The sequence below is a fragment of the Schistocerca americana genome, chromosome X, assembly GCF_021461395.2.
Source record: "Schistocerca americana isolate TAMUIC-IGC-003095 chromosome X, iqSchAmer2.1, whole genome shotgun sequence".
In the NCBI taxonomy this organism is placed as follows: Eukaryota; Metazoa; Arthropoda; class Insecta; order Orthoptera; family Acrididae; genus Schistocerca; species Schistocerca americana.
The window spans coordinates 895025570-895048048 of NC_060130.1; the positions used below are offsets into that span (position 1 = coordinate 895025570).

Here is a 22479-nt window from a genome sequence, read left to right on the forward strand (position 1 = left end):
ATTAATGTACACAAGACAAATCAACAGACCCAAGATGAAGCCTTGGGAAATATCACATATAATTAATTCCCAATCACATGAACACTGACCGCTTGCTGCAAAGGTATTTTGCAACGACACCCTTTGTTTCCTTTTAGTTAGATAAGACTCACACCATTTCACAGCACTGCCAGTGACACCATAATATTCTAATTTACTTAATAGAATGCTGTGATTCACACAGTCAAAGGCTTTTGACAGGTCACAGAAAATGGCAGTTGCCTCTAATTTATTTCTAATGAGTTAAGTAGATTCTCACTGTATATATAAGTAGCTTTCTCTACATCAGAACCCTTATGAAACCCAAACTGTGAGTTGGACAATATATGATTTGCATTTGGATGCTTAAGGTGGTAATTGAACAGAACCTTTTAAAATATTTTTTATAATGGTGGCAAAAGTGAAATTGGTCGACAGTTTGATGGTATATCTTTATCACCCTTTTTGTAGAGAACTCTTAACTTCAGCATATTTTAGCCAGTCTGGAAATGTTTTGCTGATAAGAGATTCTTTACACAAATAACTTAAGATAGAGCTCCACTTGCATGAGCACTCTTTAATTAACTTTGTTGATATATTATCAAAACTACTAGAATACTTAAGTCTTAAGGATTTTATTATGTATACTACTTCTTTGGGAAATGTGAGTGCCATTTCCATTTTACTGAAGGTATTTGTAAAGATTAATCTCAGAGACTTAATTGCACTGTTTACCGAACCTGATAACCCCAAGCTGTCAGTAACAGAAACAAAGTACTTGTTTAACAGGCTTTCAACACTACATGCACTTGTTACCAATGTCTCACTTGTTTTAGAGCTATCTGTTCCTCATTCTTTTTGGCCCTATTTGTCTCTGTCTTCACTATATCCCGTATGGTTTTTATTTTGTTGCCTCGTGTAATTACCTTTTTCTCATAATAAAGCTGCTTAGATTTCTGGATTACTTGCTTCAATATTTTACAGTATTCTTTGTAATGCATTACAATGCTAACAATAGAGCTGTTCCTGGATAGTATATACAGTCTCCCTTTTGTCCCACGATATATTTATTCATTGTGTAATCCATGGTTTATTTTTAGACTTCTGTTTGATTTGAGTTACCTTTAGGGGAAAACAATTTTCAAAAGAGGAAGTAACTTTATTAATGAATGCTTTGTATTTTCCATTTGAGTCGGAAGTACTGTAAATACCTATCCAGTTCATGTCTTTGAGCAATCTCCTAAACTTCTCAATTTTTGACTGATTTATTACCCTCCTGTATGGAGATTGAATAGATTTTTTTATCCAGACTAGTTGCAACATTTAACACAAGATGCTGCATGTCATGTTCAGATAGCCCATTTACTATTGGTTTTGAGGTATGACTTTTTTCCTAGATCTGTCTACAAAGATATTATCAATAGCAGTCTCAGAACATTTACATGTCCCAGTTGCAAAGTTCACAATAGGAATTAAATTGAATAACAGTGTTACTGGTTGCAATAATTGTTCGCTGACAGAGCTTTTCAATAAATCCACATTAAAATCACCAGCAACCAGTATTTCTCTATTTTTTACTGTGAGGTGGGACAACAGAGATTCCAGATTTTTTATTAAGAGGTTAAAGTTTTCGGAAGGTGCTGTGTTTATACTTACTATTAAAAAGGACTTATTAAGAAATATTACTTCTGTTGCAGAAGCTTATGAGTGATGCTCTCAGCAAAATTTATTAATATCAGTATTCTTGAAATCAAAACAGTTTCTGACAAATGTGGCAACTCCTTTCTCCATATTTTCTCTACAGAAGAAAGAAGCTAACTTGAATCATGTAACATTTAACATATATATACCAGTTTTCACATCATGTTCATAGGGGCACATTATATCAACTGATTTGCTCAACTCTAATTCTTCAACACTAATAAAGCAACTCATTAAACTTAGCCCTTAGTCCTTGGATATACTGAGGCAATAAGGATAATTGATTTTGTGCACTGGCTGAATTACAACTGGATGAACCTAATTTTTCCATCAATTTTTGAATATCTCCAGTTTCAAGCAGAGGCTGTCTGCATGAATTGTGTACATTAAAATTTGCTTTCTGGCTGCCTGTTTCTTCAATTTGAATGTAATTTTAAGCCTGTCTCTGAACATCTTTTTTTTCTACCCTCCCTACCCTAAAAACTGCTGTTCTGTCACTTGTAACCACTGGTACTTTACCGCTTGTGATAGCGCCCCCCCCCCCCCCTCCCCGCCTTCTTGAGTTATTTGCTATCAGCCCAGACAGTTTTCCCTTCCCTTTCATAGTGAGGTGAAGGCCATGCCTAGTATAGTCCAACCTACTGATAGAGCCAACAGGAACCACACAGATATGAGACCCCATACCTGATCCCAGCAGCTGTTCCATCTCTAAATTAACTCTCCTAACGGAAGAGTTTAAAAGAGGCCGGTCATGGTGCCTCAGAACAGATATAAGCCAAACACCAGTGTGTCTTGTAGCCGAAGCTATTTTTACCAGATCTCCCTCAATTGAATAATTAGGGCGCCTGTATATGCTGTTGCCTGCCCCACCCACTATTACCACGATGTCTTCCTTTGTGAAGTCTTTGCAAAGTGAACCTGCAGCCTCTATCACCTGATCCACACTTGCACTAAGTTTAAAAAAAACTTGTGATCCTAGTTCATCCTGCAACAGTTGGCCAACACTTCTAACATGTGAACTACCTAACAACAAAACTTTTTTCTTCTTCACAACTTTTTCTGACTTCTTACTTCTCAAATACTTTTTGAAAGTTTGTTGTGTCCTTTCTACTCCTACATCTACTTGTGGCTCATCAGTTTACAACTGTGACAACAGATTGAACCTGTTTTTCAGAGAAAGTCCTATCCTCATTTTTTCTATAAACTGGTGTCAATTCCCCCTCTCTTTTCCCTTCTCCCTCTTAACCACTCCAGATCTTGTTTTGCCTTATCAAGTTCTGTCTGAAGGGCAGCAATCTTGCCCTACTCTTCCACTATCTTCCTATCTCTACAGCAAATCCTACACAACCAATGAGCCTTGTTTATTCCTCCACTTCCCATCCCACTACAGTCAGCCACGTGAAAGAAACTGCAACAACCCTCACACCACATTGTGGAAGTAAAATCCTACACAAATGATACACTTCTCACTCATGTCAAACAAATTTTAGCTTTAGTCCAAATTAAACAAGAATAATTTCCTAGATTACTCAGTTAATATTCAAAACTTCCAGATAAATAGAAATGATTATATCTGTATTGTTTACATGACAAAACAAAAGTAAACAAAGAACTGAACCTATACTATATGAACTTTTCACTAATTTCCAAACTTAACAAAGTTACTGACTTAGTGTCAAGGATGACCAGTTCGGTGGTAACAGTCAGCAAAGCAGTGGATATGGTGACAAACTCAGCAGTCCACTAGGCAGCCACCTAAGGTTCGACAGCAACCTCAGACTAATCTTCAGAAGGCCAGACAGCATCCATTTGGTCTGGAGCCAGACTGCTACTTCTCAAATATATACTAACGCTAATAAAGTTGGTTTCTTGTAAAGCAAGGTAGCATTTTAGCTGGACAAAGTCAGCTGCATCCCTGGTGCCCCTCCCGTCTTGTCTAGTTGGCATAGTTTTATTTACTTCATGTGTTGTGATCAGTTTGTAGCTTCCTCCTGGAGTTTCTTCTGCTGTGCTAACAGAGCTCTCTGGTTATTCCAAGCCAACCCACATGAATGTGGTGCATTGGGACAACATTCCAAGCAGCTGCAGCAGTGCACAAGCTAAATTAAAATTTCACTTATACTAAGAACCTCCTCCAGCATGAGTTTGCAATTTCATGTATAATAAACTAGTATCATGATTTAGACAATTATCAAATTACTAAGGAGTAAGACTGCAATGATTTTGGTAAGTTATTGTGCTCTGTGGCTCCTTCATTAAGACTGTACACTGTGGCTGAAGTCACACTTGCCCATATACACTATGTGATCAAAAGTATCTGAACATCCCCGAAAACATACGTGTTTCATATTAGGTGCATTGTGCTGCCACCTACTGCCAGGTACTCCACATCAGTGGCCTAAATAGTAATTAGACATTGTGAGAGAGCAGAATGGATGCACCATGGAACTCACAGACTTTGAGTGCAGTCAGGTGATTGGGTGTCACTTGTGTCATACATCTGTACACGAGATTTCCACACTCCTAAACATCCCCAGGTCCATTGTTTCTGATGTGATAGTGAAGTGGAAACATGAAGGGACACGTACAACACAAAAGCATACAGGCCAACCTCATCTGTTGACTGACAGAGACCACAGACAGTTGAAGAGGGTCATAATGTGTAATAGGCAGACCTCTATCCAGACCATCACACAGGAATTCCAAACTACACCAGGATCCACTGCAAGTGTTATGACAGTTAGGCAGGAGGTGAGACAACTTGGATTTCATGGTCAAGCAGCTGCTCATAAGCCACACATCAAACCGGTAAATGCCAAATGACACCTTGTTTGGTGTAAGGAGAGTAAATATTGGATGATTGAACAGTGGAAAAACGTTGTGTGGAGTGATGAATCACAGAACACAATGTGGCGATCCAATGGCAGGGTTGCGTATGGCGAATGCCTGGTGAACATCATCTGCTAGTGTGTGAAATGCCAACAGTAAAATTCAGATGCAGTGGTGTTATGGTGTGGTCGTGTTTTTCATAGAGGGGGCTTGCACCCCTTGTTGTTTTGCATGGCACTATCACAGCACAGACGTACACTGATGTTTTAAGCACCTTCTGGCTTCCCACTGTTGAAGAGCAATTGGGGGTGGCAATTGCATCTTTCAACACGATCAAGCACCTGTTCCTAATGCACGGCCTGTGGTGGAGTGGTTACACGACAATAACATCCCTGTAATGGACTGGCCTGCACAGAGTCCTGACCTGAATCCTATAGAACACCTTTGGGATGTTTTGGAACGCCGAATTGGTGCGAGGCCTCACCGAACCGTCGATACCTCTCCTCAGTGCACCACTCCGTGAAGAATGGGCTGCCATTCCCCAAGAAACTGTCCAGCACCTGATTGAATGTATGCCTGTGAGAGTGGAAGCAGTCATCAAGGCTAAGGGTGGGCCAACACCATACTGAATTCCAGCATTGCCAATGGAAGGCGCCACGAACTTGCAAGTCAGTTTCAGCCAGGTGTCTGGATACTTTTTATCACATAGTGTACCATATATCACAATTTGGCACACTTAAATATACAGTGGTGAGAAGCCTACACATGCAAAAGGTGTGATGCTTCACAAAACTGTGGGGTAACTTCGTTACGATCTTCAAGGAGACATTTTAAAGGATGCAAAGAGTACCCACTTCAACTAACAAACTGTTACATGTATCACATTTTAACTTTCAGAATGGACTGTGACTGATTAAGTAGGTACTGCTGGAAAGCTGTTAACATTGGCCATCTTCATAACCAAACAAAAACAGTACATTATGTTTCCAATAGCATATTGACATCCACATTTTGCAGATCCATGCAAGTTCTTTACACTGTAATGTACCAGTTCACATGCAAATATCTAAGGGAATTGCTGCAGCATGGTAGTGTGTATCAAGCAATCACGCACACCATATTTCTTTTCACCATCTTCATTATCAAATACCAGTGATTTTGGATAGAAATTAAAATCTTTCTTTAATGCAGATGGTTCAAACACTGTTTTTAGTATTAAGTCTAAAATACTAGACAGTTAAGTACCATTTCACAGCTTAAAAAACAATATGACATACTGTATTACTGGATATATTTTTAGTTTATAACATGCAATCAATTCAGTTTTTACTTCTAAACAAACCAGGAATGACTTCAAAATTAAAATTTTCATTTTGAGAATATTACATTTTCATGGTTAGCAATGGTGGGTAAGCTCACAGATGGGGCAGTATTCATAGTTTTCTACTGTTTCTCGGGCATACAGTCCAAGCATAAAGATGAGTGGTATACAATATAAAATTCCATTTTCAGCTGCACTACTGGAATATCTTTTTGCACCTAAACTGTGCAAGTGACAAATTTTAATTTGAAAAGCTATACACCACAGCTGCTGAGAAATCACCAGTTATCAATAAAATTACATTAATGAACCAGAAATAGACCTGTGTTCAACGAACTAAAAATTTGTCCACTGAATAGATCTGGTGTGTAACATAAAAATGTATACTATTGCAACTAATAAGAAAATATGACAAAAGTCAGTTATAAATCTCTCTTTAGCTGTTTGCCACAAATTGTAAATTGTTATTTTCTCTTCTCTTCCAAAATAAATTAGTTATCTTATTTTTTACCCTACGAATTGAAAACTCTCATAAAAGTACATTTCTGCTGTCAAAATGGATATTTCTTATGTATTTGATTGCTTCTTCTCGCTGAGATCTTAATTCAGCAAAGTGGATTAAGTAACTGGAACACAATCTGTGCTAGATCTGATTCCATGTACATTCATCCCAACTACACAGGAGGGATGGGACGTATGTTATGGGGATTGTTTCTATTCCCAGTATGCCATGTGTATCAGTGGGAATACTAAAATTTGATTATTTTGGGGGTGGGGGGAGGGTTGGTTTAGTAATCTCTTTCCATAAAAATGTTCTTTCTCCATGCACACACAACAGATCCCACGAAAAGTGGGCGAATTTAGTGCTATTGTATATATTGCATTCATCGTACCGACGTTTTAGTTTCTTACCAGTGACTGCCGAGCAATTTTCGCAAGCTTATACCTGCGACTTGTGTGTACCGTACTTAATTTTAATGACTACGGTAAAATACGGTAGTAACTTGGCTGTAAAAAAGGAAAGGAGAGGATTCCATTAGGCTACAGCGCCACACGAATATTGATAGCAACATTAATTATAAAATGTTTTCCTATTAACCTATGTGCAGCATTAACCACTTCTTGTCACAAACGAGCAGCCAGCTTCTGTGCTAAATACGCTATCGACGACCTCCGTCCGTACTCTCCTGCCATCTACTGTCGATAGGTGGAACTCGTTCGAGGAATTGCTGTAAGATGGTGCTTTTGTGCGAAAGCAACTCCCAAAGCTGAGCTACGGGCAGTCTGTAGCAGACACTCGTGGAGAGTAGTGATAATGGAGTGAAGAAATGCAGCCATGTTGTCGTTTATTGCGTCTTCGTAGTGGTTATGTGCATTATTTATCAGTGTGTGTGAGCTAAGAAGAGTGGTGCTGTAGTACTTTATCTTCTATAGGGATTTGTGTCACTAAAATGAGTTGGGGAACGGAACTATGGGTAAGCCTTATACTTAGAAAAACGAAGAAAACGCACGGTATATGTTTGAGCCAAATACAAAATATCTGCAGTATATGTTTTATTTAGAAGTATTATTGTAATGTACCATGTCTTATTTATGGTATCAGTCACACTGATCGATTTTCTTCATGTGATGTACCTCGCAACTGTGGTAACATTACAGGGCGTATGACTTTTTTTTTCCCCCTCCTCTTCATCGCTTACCTGTCAGGTGGAACTAACTTTTATGGTATTCGGCAGCATCAGTGTCGTGGATTTATCTGCATTCTGACATACAAAACGAAAACCACGAACTCCTGTGGAATATTCGTGTGATTAACGATTAGTTGTTTATTATTAAATTTGACATTATTATTGTGACGCAGGTATTTGTTTTGCTTACTATCTGTGTGTTCTATAACTTAAAAAAAAAATAAAGGAAGCTTCCTTTCTAGTTTCAGCATTTTCAGTTTTCATTCAAAATCTAGCGATAGGTAGTTACGTCCATGAATAATTTGTCACTTCAACGGCGTGGAACCGGCGTATAGAAAGACAGTATGCATTTGTTTATGTCGTGACGCTTGTTGCTATTGCTATAGTTACGTGCAGATTACCGTGAATTTTCGCATACGAACCTAGCGACTGATAGCAAAATATTTTCAATTCGACATGTTTCTGTTTATATTAGTGAACAGTAATCTTATAAATAGAAAAGTAATTACAATATTTCACTATTTAATATATCATTACAAGGCATGTGTCTTAAGAAACGCCAGTTACGAAAAAAAGGACGGTAAAATGTGTACCAACATACCGCTGCTCAAATAATAAATGCTTGCGCTCACGTTAATTGGCTATATTTGCCCCCATGATCCGTCGTTGTGGAAAGAAAGTAAATTGATCGTTTTTAATCATATGTATCCACTCGAACAAATGTTGCTACGTACTGTTTACGCCTTGTCAGTAGACGACGCTTGTGAACACAAGCATGAATTCGTGTCAGGTGTAGCTTCCACTAGTCGAGAAAGCAGATTTGTTGTTAGAATGCCACCAGCTTTGCGCTTTTTTCGGGACTGTAGCTCGAAGCATTCACTACATTATAGGTCCCAAGTTTTTATATTTTTTACTGTAAATGTGTATGATGATAAGTATGAAGTGAATTAAGCACTAAGCAAACAAACCCAAACAGTTCCACGCCTAAATGTTGTTGTATGGATCATTGCCCGGCGTTTCACAAACGCCTGACATTTGTGTAAACTGCAACAGGCCTCGGCGTGGTGATAATTGCCCCCTGATGTAGATAGCAAGTATACAGTTGATCTACATTGGGTATACGTTTTTCGTTAGCCAGCTGAGTGACGCCCTTGGACGCGCAGAAGTTCGTTCCTACCGGTTTCTTTTACAGTTGTTAGAAAAACCGTTGATACAGTACATACGTCACATACCATGTAGGTCGTGTCTCACGAAATCCAGACAGCTGGTTTGGCGTAATGCTGTGGTCCACAGCGATAAGTTATATATATATATATATATATATATATATATATATATATATATATATATATATATTACAGCGACAGAATGTGATTATAAACGATAGACAAATTTCGATTGTAGCAGTGCTAAGTTTTGACATGAAAGAAGCTTTGGATATTTTACAGAGAAATTTCCTTGGTGTGCCTTGTTTTCAGCAGAGTCGTTCGCAAAAATGCAGCTCAGAGTGGCTTTTTATAATTCCTTCTAATTTTACAGCGAATTTGACTTTTTTCTGCAGAATATGCGTGCAGTCACGAGTGCTGGTTAATGACCCACAGCTGGTAGGTCATCCTGTACGAAGCGTTATTACACTGAAGAAATTTGTGATCACATCCGAATTACTGTCAGGCAATGACCAGAAGTGATTTAGGTTACCCAAGAAAATTAATGATGGTAACCATCCCGTACCGAATAAATCATCTAGATATCGTTAACGCACATTGTTGTTGATCAAATCAGCATTTCGTTGATCACACTGATGTGTAGGCCTATATAAGTTAAGCCAGTAACAACTAGCCCAATATTTCTAATGTACCTAAAGGAAAAAAATAGTTAAAACTTCGAAACATTTAGAATCAGTCTGCTTAGGAAGAAACATTGACACACATAAATACGACAGCTGTATAGGTTTGTAAAGGATTTTTCCCATCGGATTTCCATGTCGAAGTGTGTTTGACAGTTGCTTCAGACTGGCGTTGGGGTACTGCATTGATATCGAGAATTCCATATAATCCTAGAACGCCTAACAAAGTTACATTCAGTACACTGGTAATTGACGAAACAATCAGTTTCCAGGCAAGTTAGTTCTCGAGACTCTATAGGACTAATGCAATCCTCAAGTAAGGGTAGACTTATTTGTATGAATATAGTGTTATTGTGTCATCTGGCCATCTTCGAGTGACTTTATTGGCGTAGACTCAAACAAAATGTTATTGTTGTATCAAGCAAGAAATCAATGTTTTTATTGTGTTATTACTTTGACATTAAACGATGGACACCAACACCGAGGAATGGAAGATGTCTTTGGTTTCGCGAATGTAGACGCCAGATGCAGCTGCAGACTAGACGATAAATCTCATAACACGGGGTATCCTCAACAATATCTCTTGTATCTATGGCATATCTAGTTTCCGTTTTGCGACGAATCGAGAGTATAAAATCACCCAGAGAGATGCACGGAGATTCTCAAAGATTATGCAGGCGGTGGCGAAGGAGCGCACTTCGGATTCCCATTCGGTCCATCATAGTTTAGATTTCGTGCTTTTCTTACATCGATACAGGCGATTTTTCCTTCAACAAGCAAATAAACGATTTCCTTCCCAATACGAGGTAGTGCACCATTTCTAATGACGTCAACCAGATGTTAAACTCTTTATGCTCCTTCATAGGCCTATATCTTTCCGAGAAACCTACATGATTACTTTACGATCTTGTTAAAATGGAATCAAATAATCGTCACAATCTGGACAAAAATATGGATAGAATAGGATGAAAAAATAATTGTGCGTCAGGTGTACCAAGATGAACGTTTAGGAGGTTGGACACTGTTGTATTTCAATGTTCTTATATTTTACCACAGATTGTAAGAAATCGGATGATGCTAACTGCTGAAACTAGTTATTTGTGAAGTGGACAAAACTAAAATATTCGTAATATAGAGTGAACATTGTTGGAAATTGTTTTTATTCTTTAAGAAATCCGACTACACTATTTGTAACTTAGGGAGAGACATTTCCAGGCTTGGGTGCTCCCGAGTGTTACAGAGCATCCGACTCCGGAAACAGGCCGCTGGGATTATTCTCAGGCTTGGCGAAAGCGGACGTGAGGCAAACGTGCAACGAATACTGATTATAGAGTTTCGTCAGTAAATCGTGCCGACGGACAGGGAAAGAAGAGCTGTTTTGTGGCGACTGGAGATGGTGGTCGTGAGCCGTAGATTGCCCCGGCGATGTACTGTTCTGGCAGGCGCCCCCTTCGCGGCTGCGTGGACTGTGAAGTGTTTCGACGAGTGGAAGGCGTCGTGTGGAGGGACGGGGGAAGCTGGGGGTAATCCACGCTGCCAGGTGCACAGCGAGCAGCTGCTGGGTGTGGCATATCTCTGAAGTATCTGTCTGGCGCGTGGTCTCTCTCTCTCTCTCTCTCTCTCTCTCTCTCTCTCTCTCTCTCTCTAGAGAGAGGGGGGGATGGGGAATAATGTAAAAGTTGCTGCCAGCAATATCGGCAATTTATTCAGTTTTTATTTTTTCCATCACCGCCACTGGTGTGGGGAAATAATAGTTCCTGAAGCTTCATCCAAGTTTTATGTATCTTTTGCCAATCTGCACGAAACTAGGTGCGTAACGATAAGATGTTGGACTTGTGAATCAATTTTGGCTCGTATTCCAGTCTGAGTTTTTCTCGGCATTCTCAAACTTGTCTGCAAAACTGGAATGGTCCTTTAACATTACAATGTGCTACCCTTTCACCCCTATATCATCCTTTTCTATCCCTACCCCACATCCTCGATCCACTCTTGAGAGAAACTGGACGTAGTCTCAAACGATCTTATTGTTGACGCGAAAGTACGTCGCAAAAGGAAAGACAAAGTTGAAAACGTGTTCGCTCTATGACTCTTGAAACTAAATTTGCAGTAAGATGACTTTCACCAGCTTTGTCAACCTGCTCTCAAGCTCTTCGGATTGCAACATCACTATGCACATCATCATTTCGAGTAAATAGGCTCCGCATCAATTCCGCAGACGTCTCTTCTCGCGATGTTAGCTAAAATGTTTCTCAGTACGACATTATTTCCACCTGCCGGTAATGATGTGCTGACGCATCGTTGTCCAGCTGGTAGATTTTAGAGATGTACAGTAAGAAATTTTTACGAGAACTCTCATACTGAAGACGTTACTAGAGTATTTTTTCCATTCTGTTAATTACATAGTCGAATTTCGGGAAATAAATGAACATGCATCCAGTGTGTTTTTTCTTACGGAATTGTGCTTAAGTCACCAGAATGTTCTGGAAATGTTCTTATAATATTGACTGGCGGTATGTTGTGAAATATATTGGTTTTTAGAAACTCTCCACCTCATAGCTTCACGGAGTTGACTAGCTAACCACAAATCTTGTTGGCCTCATTACCAGATTTATGAATAGTGCTGTTTACAGCTAATCTTCAGACTTAAAAGTGACGTGAAACTTATGGTCAGTGTTGATGACCTTGCTGAACTGGCGAAGAGGTTCTATGGTTCATATTAGAACTTCTGGTTGAAAAGCTGCCTCTAATAAGTATTCAATATGTTGTTTTACCGGCCTCATTTCTGAAAAAAAATCCTATAAAACACAGCACACTAAAGAGAAAATATGCAATAACATTATTGTTTAATTTCCAGTACAGGCGTATAGCCCGTGTCCATTGCTGAGGGGAAACTGGAATGCCCATTTTTTAAACGTTTACGTTCCCACTTGGGTTTGCCGTCTTGAGTTATCGGCCGTTTTAGCAAATGACGTGCGGGCTGTCGACCGCGTTTTACTTTTTATCCGCCAAAGCAATATGGCTAAGGCCATTTAATTTTTAGTTTCGGACTTCTGTTTCTGTATGGTGTTTTTTTAGCCCGTTCTACACGTGCCCGTTTTTAGCTGTCTTCTCTTATGTTAATTGGGACTGACGTATAGTCGTTTTTAACCCCTCTGTCTTCTTGTTCTATAGTTTTGACTTGGGCGCGTATGACCTCAGTTTTTTTTTTTTTTTTTTTTTTTTTTGCGCCCTAAGGCAAAACAAAACCAAACCAAACCAGGGCTCATATAAATGGAGCTTTACAGAAAAACTAAATGAAGGGAATTTTTACGAGCCAGACTCAGATGAGACTTAGTGGTAACCTATCGTGCATACGTAGCCGGCGAAACATGTGAAGATACGTACATTACCATCGAAATATGCCGCGCACCCACTTTCCTTTGTGACTCGTTTTAAAAACTGGCCCAAAGTATGTCTTCTGCCGTGTGCTGTTTTCTTCTTTTCAATGATGCCGTTGTGTGACACCTAATTTCGTTGCTGTTAAAACTAATTATCGCAAGTTGCCACTATTCAAGAGTTTACATCATGAAATTCAAATCATTTATGCGATCATAAACTGATTTAAAAGTTTTACTAATGTTAGAGATAAAAATTTTATGGAGCGTGTTCATAGTAATTTTTCCTCGAAGGAGAATATGACGATATATCTTGCCAGTTTTAACGATGATATGTAATTATTCGGGCTTAAATTCTTCGTAAAGTACATTATGCACTATTTACGAGAAGAGAAGGTATCGGAAACGCTTGTTTTGGTAGATGAAACTGTCATTTTCTTCTTACAACGTTTTAAAGTTCTCAATAGCGAGAACTATCACATTTTCGTTTACACTCGTAAATACGTATATACAGTCTGATGTTAACATCGATGGACGCCTTAAGCGACATTTCAAATGGAAAGCAAATAACATGAATCGAAATATGGTTATGTACTGGGATTGAATCTGGACCCACACCAAGTTGTCAATGTATCACGTTGCTTAATTCTCTAGGTTATGAGATTTGCCAAACTCTCTGCTCCCACTGTTGAACTAGGTACTTGTGACTACGCAAGCATATTGCTGTCTGGCATGCATTGCATTATTGCGCATGAAATTCAGTTGCTCGGTGGATGGTGGAAAATTTTTAACTAAACCTCCGTCGAATGCTGCACCATGACACTGACAAGCAAGTTGGGCGTTTTTTCTGTATGCTACATTGCGGTTGGCACTGTAGCCCACCGTGTTGGTAAAAGTAGACCGATGTTTCAGGTTTTTGTCTTCATAGATTCAACAGTCCAAATATCAGTCTTGGGTGCTTCCAGGATACGGGGTCAGTCAATACCCCGTTGCCGGCACAGTTCTGAAGGCGATCTCTTATTATAGGCGATTCTCGGTATGTCTGCTTGAATGGTTGACTAGACGGAACAGCTCTTCTTCCTCTTTTTATTATTATTCTAATAGTTTGGATTGTCTTAACTAACCAAATGCGCTACGGATCCTGCCTCGGGCATGGATGTGTGTGATGTCCTTACGTTAGTTAGGTTTAAGTAGTTCTAACGTAAGTCTAGGGGACTGATGACCTCAGATGGTAAGTCCCATAGTGCTCAGAGCCATTTGAACTAACCAAGTGATAAAGTACTGTTCTGTTAAAGCGTCTAAGTGCACCCGAAAGAAAATCTATACCTGTTAGTCATATGAAATGAGTGTCTGTGGGTGCTAAACTTTTTCCGTCAATGAACATTTACATACGCTTTGTAGAATCCCTTAAGGAAGGAAGTGGTAAAGTTCCTGGCTAAATCCATTCATGTTACTCAGCCTATACTTCGTAGCGAGACGTTAAACCTTAACAAAAAGAAGTAAAGTAAGGATTGAAATCTCTGGAATATTAACAGCAGCCTGAGTTGGCTTGTTCAAATGGCTCTGAGCACTATGGGACTTAACATCTATGGTCATCAGTCCCCTAGAACTTAGAACTACTTAAACCTAACTAACCTAAGGACATCACACAACACAACAGCCTGAGTTAGTGCAGTGCAACGCGGGAAATGTAAGATAACCATACTTCAAGCGAACCCATGCACCGGATTGGTGGCTGTTGGTCAGTCTGTGTGTGATTTTTAGGGTGTTGCCTGCACATTTCTAGGAGAAAACCGGTCATAATTTCCTATCCATGCCTCAGAAACCCAACGTAAGCCGTTGAAACACACGAAACAGAGTTAACATTTAAAGACACATTCCGTGGCCATAATGTAGGTGGCGGAATGTTGTTTGGCAATAGGAACAGGACCTTTACATCCAGACTGCAGGCTCACGATAGGCAGACTCATCAGGCAGGAAGTTTGCAGTGAAATGAGATATCCGCTTGGAGAGGGCCGAGGAGACAGCGAGATCTTGCATTGGTATCTTAGTACACAACATTGGTAACTATTGCGCAACACGTAGAATGAATGACATCGAAACTAGGAGGTTGTATAGATAGGTGTGCTAATAGCAAGTGATTGCTGAGCAGCAGCATACACAGAGGCTCAGTAGCACTGTCTCGCGAGACTAGGCGTAGTGGTTAGGTCAGCACAAGACTCGCATTATGTGGGACGGTGATGCAAATTCCCGTCTTGCCATCCAAATTCTGGTTTTCCGAGGTTTTTCTAAAGCACTTAAAGCCGATACCCTTTCCTACCCGAGCTTGTGCTCTTCTCTAAATAGCCTCGTCGTTGACGGGACGTAAAACCCTGATTTCCTTGCCCCTCCCGCCCTTTTTTTAATTGAAAATTCAGTGTTTACCAAGGCGCAGCATGTGAAGACGGTTGAAACGATTAGGATGTCTGAAAGCAAGTGCCAGAATCCTTCGTTGGCGTCAGAGCACCAGTAAGTTCGTACGTGGCGGAACATTCAGTTTCCGGGAAATGAGTTTGCCGCGTAACTAAATTATGACTATGCTGCTACGGCAGAGGCGTGTACAAAATTAGTGAACAGATATTGTTACGAAGTGATGGGCGAGTGCAATACGACCGCAGTACTGTCCACGTGGCTATAAATGATCTCATAGCTTAGTCTGGAGTTGATCCATCGCTAGAACATTGCAAATTATGTGGAGCTATGTGCCTCTATAGTTCGACATCGTGTGCTGGTCTGCTGACACGGATACAGTTGTATGGACTTAACTTGTCCAGAGATCATAAACGATTCAGACACCAGTGGGCATGTTAACCTTGTCGTTGGTGTGCTGACTGGCGAAACAATGTACCTGGGCGAGCCCCTTTGCAAACAGTTCTACAGTGATGTTCACATGCATGTTAAATCCTACTGTGGTGATGTCTACATAGCAGCCTGCATTGTTGAGCAGCTTAGTGGAGAAATGCCAAGTTTGATGTTTTTAGAGCACTGTTGGATGCAGCGTGCTATCTTCTACATCTACGTGATTACTGAACAATTCGCAGTTAGGTGTTTGGCAAAAGGTTCACAGAATCACTTTGACTGTTTCTAAACCGTTCCACCCACGAATAGCACGTGGGGAAAAAGAACACCCAAATCTTTCGATGAGAGCTATGATTTATTTTTTATTATGGCCATTCCTCTTGACTCAACTCTTATGAGCAATGCGAAGAACAACAGCTGCATTAGCGATATTTAGGAGTCTAAGGTACCACCTATCCTTCAGGAAACTCCACAAGTAGTATTTGAGCAGGACAATTCTTGGCCACGAGTGTCTAGAAATCTGCAAATCTCCTTTGAAGAAGGGTGCATACCACTGGTTCCTTGGCCTGCAAATGTCACATGGAACATATCTGTGATGTGGTTCGTCGGTAACTCATTTGTCACGGTCTTCCAGCGATTTCTGTTGATTTATGAACTTGACTGCAGACTCCCCAAGAACATGCCTTGTCCGTCCTTGACTATACCACGACGGTTAGAGGCTCTAATAGCAGCATTTGGTGGCTGCACACCATACAGAATTCCCAAAGTCTGTGAACGTGTACAGTTTCGACTTTACTCTTCTTGGCGTTGCAGTTATGTTAGTGCACAATCTAAACGTGCCGTGAAAGAAAATTTGTTCCTCTGCGAAAAAGAAAAAATAAATCCCTTGCTTTTGAAGTCAGCATTGATACCGATGAGTACTGTTCTGGAATTCATGTTGTAAATAGTATTTCGTTGTGACAGAATTCCATCACACAAAATACACCATTTTCGAAAAATTGTTGCATTGACCCGTCTTCCGGGTTCCCGGGTTCGATTCCCGGCGGGGTCAGGGATTTTCTCTGCCTCGTGATGACTGGGTGTTGTGTGAAGTTCTTAGGTTAGTCAGGTTTAAGTAGTTCTAAGTTCTAGGGGACTGATGACCATAGATGTTAAGTCCCAAAGTGCTCAGAGTCATTTGAACCATTTGACCCGTCTCAACAAAGACTACTATAATGAATACAACACATAATTTGAATCAAATTTAAGCTGATTTAGAAGATAGTGCACTCAAGTGTTTGTCATAAGCAACGGAAATGAGTATCTTGCCGATGTAACAGGTTATTGCTGTAATTAATTCGTATTGCTGCATCTCAGCAGCCTAAAGCGTTATTTTAAGTGTTCTTAGAAAATAATTGGAAGACATCTTTCAGTCAGTGTCTGTACAGCAGCTAACCAACAAGATAATTCATCACATGAGGGCATAATTTCTTCCTCGGCGAATTTTCAAAGTAGATAAGTGCTCCGTTACTATTGGAAGGATTGTCTAGAATTTAATATGGCGTCGACGTAACGTAATTAGAGATGGAGCCCAGCCTGGTTCGGATGCAGAAGAATGGAGAAGGAAATTGGCCCTGGCCTTTTCAGAAGAACCATCCTGATATTTGGCTTGAGTGATTTAGTGACAGCGCGGAAAACCCCAATCTGGATGGCCGATCGGGATCTGAACCACAATAATCTCTAAGGATAGTCCAAGGCCCAAACTCTGCACCACCTCTCTCAGTAATCATCCCTAATGTTGAGAGTAACAAGTTTCCATGTGGCATCGTTCTATTACCCGTCGTATTCGTATCATACTCTGATTGTCCTTAAACTATTGTGAAGGCTTTTCTGGGACAGATACGGGCTGTAAAGTCGACCCCTCAGACTCACTCACTCACTCATTCATTCATTCATTCATTCATTCATTCATTCTTTCTTTCTGAATGAACATTGCCACTTGCCGGTTGGTTTGTAGCCGGATCTACAAGTCAAGTTGACGTAATATTTCGACGGTCTACCTGGCCGTTATTTTCAAGTGAGATTTTCATAGAAGTGAAAGAACGGAATCAACAACAGCAGCGGCTCATCTGGAGAGAGAGAGAGAGAGAGAGAGAGAGAGAGAGAGAGAGAGAGAGAGAAAAAGGTGGACCGCCGAAATATTGTCGAATTGACTTGAATATCCGGCTGCAAACCCGAGAAGAGCACAATATCAAAAGTTATTCCGCAAGGAACGCTTACGAAGTCATAACATTGCCGCTTTTATTGTGAATTAGAAGGTGTCTTGCCAGGAATAATTTCTAATGCGCATACGGCAACGCTCGTCAGTGAAGGAGCAAAAGCCAATCGCGTGGGAGGGGAACGAGTTTAAGAAAAATTCATGTTCAGTTTCGCCCAAAGTGCCGCTGGAAATTAAGCGAAACTCACGCTGGGACGCAAACTGCTGTCCACTATATTCAGAACCTAACACATTATGGCTTTGCTATTTCGCTCGGGGGTTGGAATAGAATTAACTTGGCCTTTCGGGTCACGCATAGCCACCGGTAGATAGTTTGTACAGGTTATTCGCGTATTTTACTTGCAAGACACGAGTACCTATGGTATTTTTGTTATACGTGTTAGCGCAACAAATGCTCAATAAAAGTAGATAGATGTATGTCTTGATGTGGACAAAGTAAAATAATGTTTTGCATGTTGTTTAGAAATATTGTGTGCAATCGATTTTCGCCAATAATTTCTTTGAGAAACTTCACTTTCCAAGAAATTTGTTCACGTACAGAGTGTCTTCGCCTAGGGGACAATCTTAAGAGATGAGCACGAAAAATGCTATTGGCCATCTTAAATGCAGACGGTGGCAACCTGCGTCTGAGCTGAGAGTATAACGGTTGTCAGGAGCCAGAGAACCTGTACTCGTACTGTTAGGGCTGGCCAAAGCGGGCTGCCGGCAGCTGCTGCGCGACCGCCACAAATTCTCTGCACTTGCAACTTTCACTACCATCTTTAGTGACAGCGAAGATTAAAAAATGGCAGGAAGCTTCGTTGCCGAGTTCCTCCTTGAATACCGATATGACCCCATATTACGCGCGATGCGTAAATTTTGAAGGTATGTTTTTGAATTAACATTTTCTTCTCCTCAAATTGGATTGAAGTTACATATTGCAATATCGACTACAGACTCCAGGAACTGCATCAGGGGCAAAATTTCTTTCTACCTTCAGAGGTTTCTTATAAACAGTTAAATACCAAAAGTTACAAACTGTTCCCTGCTTATCACCAACTTGTCTCGGTCGTTATAATTCATTAAGATGCGGCAGTGAACTCGTACAGCGAACTTCAGACACGATGGTTGCCTTGACCAATGCCTGCGGAGCATTGGGCTGAAGACGAGGCTTCATAGAGATACGAAAAAAAGAAGGCGTTATGCTTATGACTTCATCATGCTCGAACATCCCGATTTGAAGTCGCAAGCGACTACGGATTTTTGTTAAATAGCAATTACATATTTTAAAAAGTGTGTGCATTGTCGTCATACTTCGTACGTACATGCGTTCTCTGACAAGGTAACAAGCATTCTTCTGGTAGTATCATGTGTAGCTTTTGGATTCCGATGATAGTGTGGAATGACACCTAAAATTCGTCTAATGCAATTATTTTTTGTGTTGACGCATACGGAAAAGCGGAGGGATGTTTAGTCCCATACTTGGTCTGCTCATCACATGAAGTAGTCGTACCACTGGAAAGGTGTTTCGTTATCAAGCGACATGACGTGGGAATTTCGGAAGCAGCAGCGCTCAGACTGTCATCTGGTAACCTCATTTAGTGGCGTCCGTGAACTTCTAAATGGTAGCAACACAGTTACCCACGCAGATCTTTCTCTGTAAACAAATATTTTTGATCTTATAGTGCTGCCATAGTCAGCAGCTATAACACCTAGTTTCTGAAAAGAATACTCTTGGAAAGTTTACTCTGACAATATGTGACACTCTCTTGACCTGTATGGTAAAATGTAACTGTTTCGCCAGGTGTTAAAAAATACAAAATTAAGTAGGTTACTGTTTCTAGAATTTTTAATGTTTTTCTGTACTTCATTGTAACAATAGCCAAGGAAAAATTTGTATTCCGGAGAAATTGGCGTCTTTAACTGCAGATATGTTGTAATTACAGTTTACGGAACGATCGGTTGTTTTGTTTGCTAAAACTGTCGAGTATATGTGGACTTCGCGAAGAGTAACTGACTCCAGCCCGCCTTCTACTTTTCCCCCACGATGACCAAGCGCTAAACTTCATTTACGCTTTCTTTCTTTCTTTCTTTCTTTCTTTCTTTCAACAAGTTATAGAGTAATTTTGTAGATGCTGCAATGACTGAATAGCTAATTTTTCTGTTTCTTTATGTGATATGTTGTTGCTTTTAGTAGCTTTTGTTATCCTGTGAGAAGATTATTGTTGTGCATGCCTACCAGTGTTACGCGTTTTCGGAGGAAATGCTGAAGTTGTTCTCCGTCTCTCCGGTGTTTGTTAATACCTCGGCGGCGTGCTTTACCTTACTTGGAATACGCTGTAGACGTTACTTTGTTAAAATAACTGGTTCTGGTTGTTTTCAGATCTTTTGGTCTCTTGAATATCTGCTCAGAATGACATTTTAATATTCAGTCAAAGTCTGACATTAATACCGTACACTTTATATCACAATAAAGCAAGATAGCACAGAGGCAAACAGAGAACTGGTATTCAAGATTAGGGTACAATCCTGGTGTGTCTGTCCTGAATTATGTTTTCCATAGTTACCCTGAATCCTTCAGACGAAGCGCAGAACTGTTCCATAAGACAAGTCGCGAAGGCCTTCAGTCTTCCTACGGTGAAGTTAGTGTCCCGTCCTTAATGACATCTCTGCTGACGAGGCGTTACACACTAACAAACAAGACGTACCGACACCTATGAGTATTCCTCCTTAAAATTTCCACCTAATGATTTGGAGAACAGATAATTTGTTAGCAATGGCTGCATGTACATACATAATCTATTCTTCCATAAGTGTCCTGGGGAAGCAAAAACCAGAGTATAACGAAGCAGCTTATCAACGGTTGGAGCTTTCAATTCTTCGCTTGGAGATGGTTAATTGTTGGTACTTCATTAGGCCTAATTATCAGGATAAGTCAACACTTGACTGTTGCATACCGTATTGCAGAAGAGACTATTTTCAATTGAATACAAAGAAAACATACGGTTTTTTTTCTGAAGCTGGAAAGGTAGAGGTGACATTGTTTTGGGAGAGCACGTAATTAGTGCCAGCCACACACATGGCTTTAACACAGTCATACCAAAAATTTTAACGTTAATATTAAGCGGAGACGTAGTCCAAATAAAATGCAGTAGCGAAATTATTGCAGCGTCTGTTAATTTCTACTGATAAAGATGAGCTTTCGATATGAATATTTTCTTACAAGATTTCTGATTTCCACGGAAAGTAAGGCAAGCGCCGGAGGCTCTGCGTACGCTGATCGACCTCCAACCAGTCGGCGTCCCCGTCGGCGCTCTGAAAACAGTGCGCATAGTCTGATAAATCGATGGCATTGGACACCAGACAGCGTTGCCGCCAGCGACAAGGCACTGACACTCACGCTTACTGCGAATAATGGCTGCAATAAAGGCTCTTGCTGCCTGTGGCTTGTAATGATACTCGTCGGTTGTTCTCGAAGTTTAGATTTTTCACAAGCATTGACTACTAAAAATATTGTACTGTTATTAGTCACTTTCTTCATAGACCGTGGTTACTAAAAAGCTCGCACCACGTTTTCTGAGTCTGCAGTATATGCTGGAAGACAATGGATTGAGCATAAAATGAATGTATGTGTATTCCAATGCATTCTTACTACTCAATACAAGAACCTACCCATTACAAATACTTTCAGCATCATAATAGAAATGAGAAAAATCGTTGTTCATTTTGATGTTTATTCCCGATGCGGTGCGCTTCTTCAGCGCGGGCCGGCGATACAAAGAGCACGCACACAACGCCCGCGCAGGTATCTCGCAAGATTACTGTGATCACCGTCCTACGACATGAGTGACCAATGAAAATAAACAAATTAGCAGCGTAGTCGTGCTCACCTATATAATATGTGATTTCGTTCTATCGTTCACGAGTATCATCCGTCGGAGAGGCAAACATAGTTACATGTCACTCTCCAGAGTGATATGTAATATCAGATTTGCAGCTGCAGAAAGGTCTTGTTAGAAACTGATATTGGCGGAGCAAACGGAGTAGTTCGAAGAATACTTGAAAACTTCGTCACGCTTGGCAATGATATCAAAGTGGTTAAAGTTCCGCGTTGTGGACTCAGACGGGCCAACTGGCTCCGACCGACCGCCGTGCCATCCTCTACCAATGGCGTCGTCGAATGCGGTGTGGAGAGGCGTGTGGTCAGCACACCGCTCTCCCGATCGTTGTCGGGATTCGTAGGCAGTACCGGAAATCAAACCCTCATGTCAATCAGCCGCACTGACCACTCAGCTACGTAGGCGAACAATCCAAGTGGTCGGTCATTGAGTAATGATCGAAAACTGGTTTGACGATAACTATCGGTTGTGCTTTACCAACGCACGTGCCATTTAATCAGTGGAAGAAGTGTTTACTAACCCTCAGATTCCTTCCAACCCCAACCAAGCTCTCACCCCCTCCCCTCCCCTCCCGTCTCTCCACCTTTTTATTCCCTCTTGAGGTCTTTCTTTCAACTCAGCCGTGACGTTACCCGCAATTGAACTTATTCTGTATTTTGAATTTTAGCTACACACTCATACTAAAATATCTTTGTAAGGCCCGAGCGCTATATTCCCGTTACGTGACGG

The 22479-nt window shown here is 40.6% G+C and overlaps 1 protein-coding gene and 1 long non-coding RNA gene across 6 annotated transcripts in view; one reads left to right on the forward strand and one right to left on the reverse strand.

The window, feature by feature from the left end:
• The window catches only part of LOC124556797, a 65016-nt gene extending 57915 nt beyond the window's left edge, over positions 1-7101 (reverse strand). Inside the window, exons 1-2 of the long non-coding RNA XR_006968693.1 lie at positions 6969-7101; positions 6782-6877 (exon numbers count right to left, since the gene is read on the reverse strand). This is a non-coding gene — a long non-coding RNA (uncharacterized LOC124556797). The remainder of the gene's footprint in view (positions 1-6781; positions 6878-6968) is intronic.
• Positions 7102-7116: 15 nt separating this feature from the next.
• Positions 7117-22479, forward strand: part of LOC124556796 (formin-binding protein 1-like) — a 358048-nt gene continuing 342685 nt past the window's right edge. For 4 of the 5 annotated variants that reach the window (XM_047130808.1, XM_047130809.1, XM_047130812.1 and 1 more), the window contains exon 1: positions 7118-7344. In XM_047130808.1, coding sequence (XP_046986764.1) covers positions 7321-7344 — 24 coding nt within the window. In that variant the 5' untranslated portion in view covers positions 7118-7320. Of the gene's footprint in view, positions 7345-22479 lie in introns of all 5 variants that reach the window. The other variant, XM_047130811.1, reaches the window with a different exon arrangement.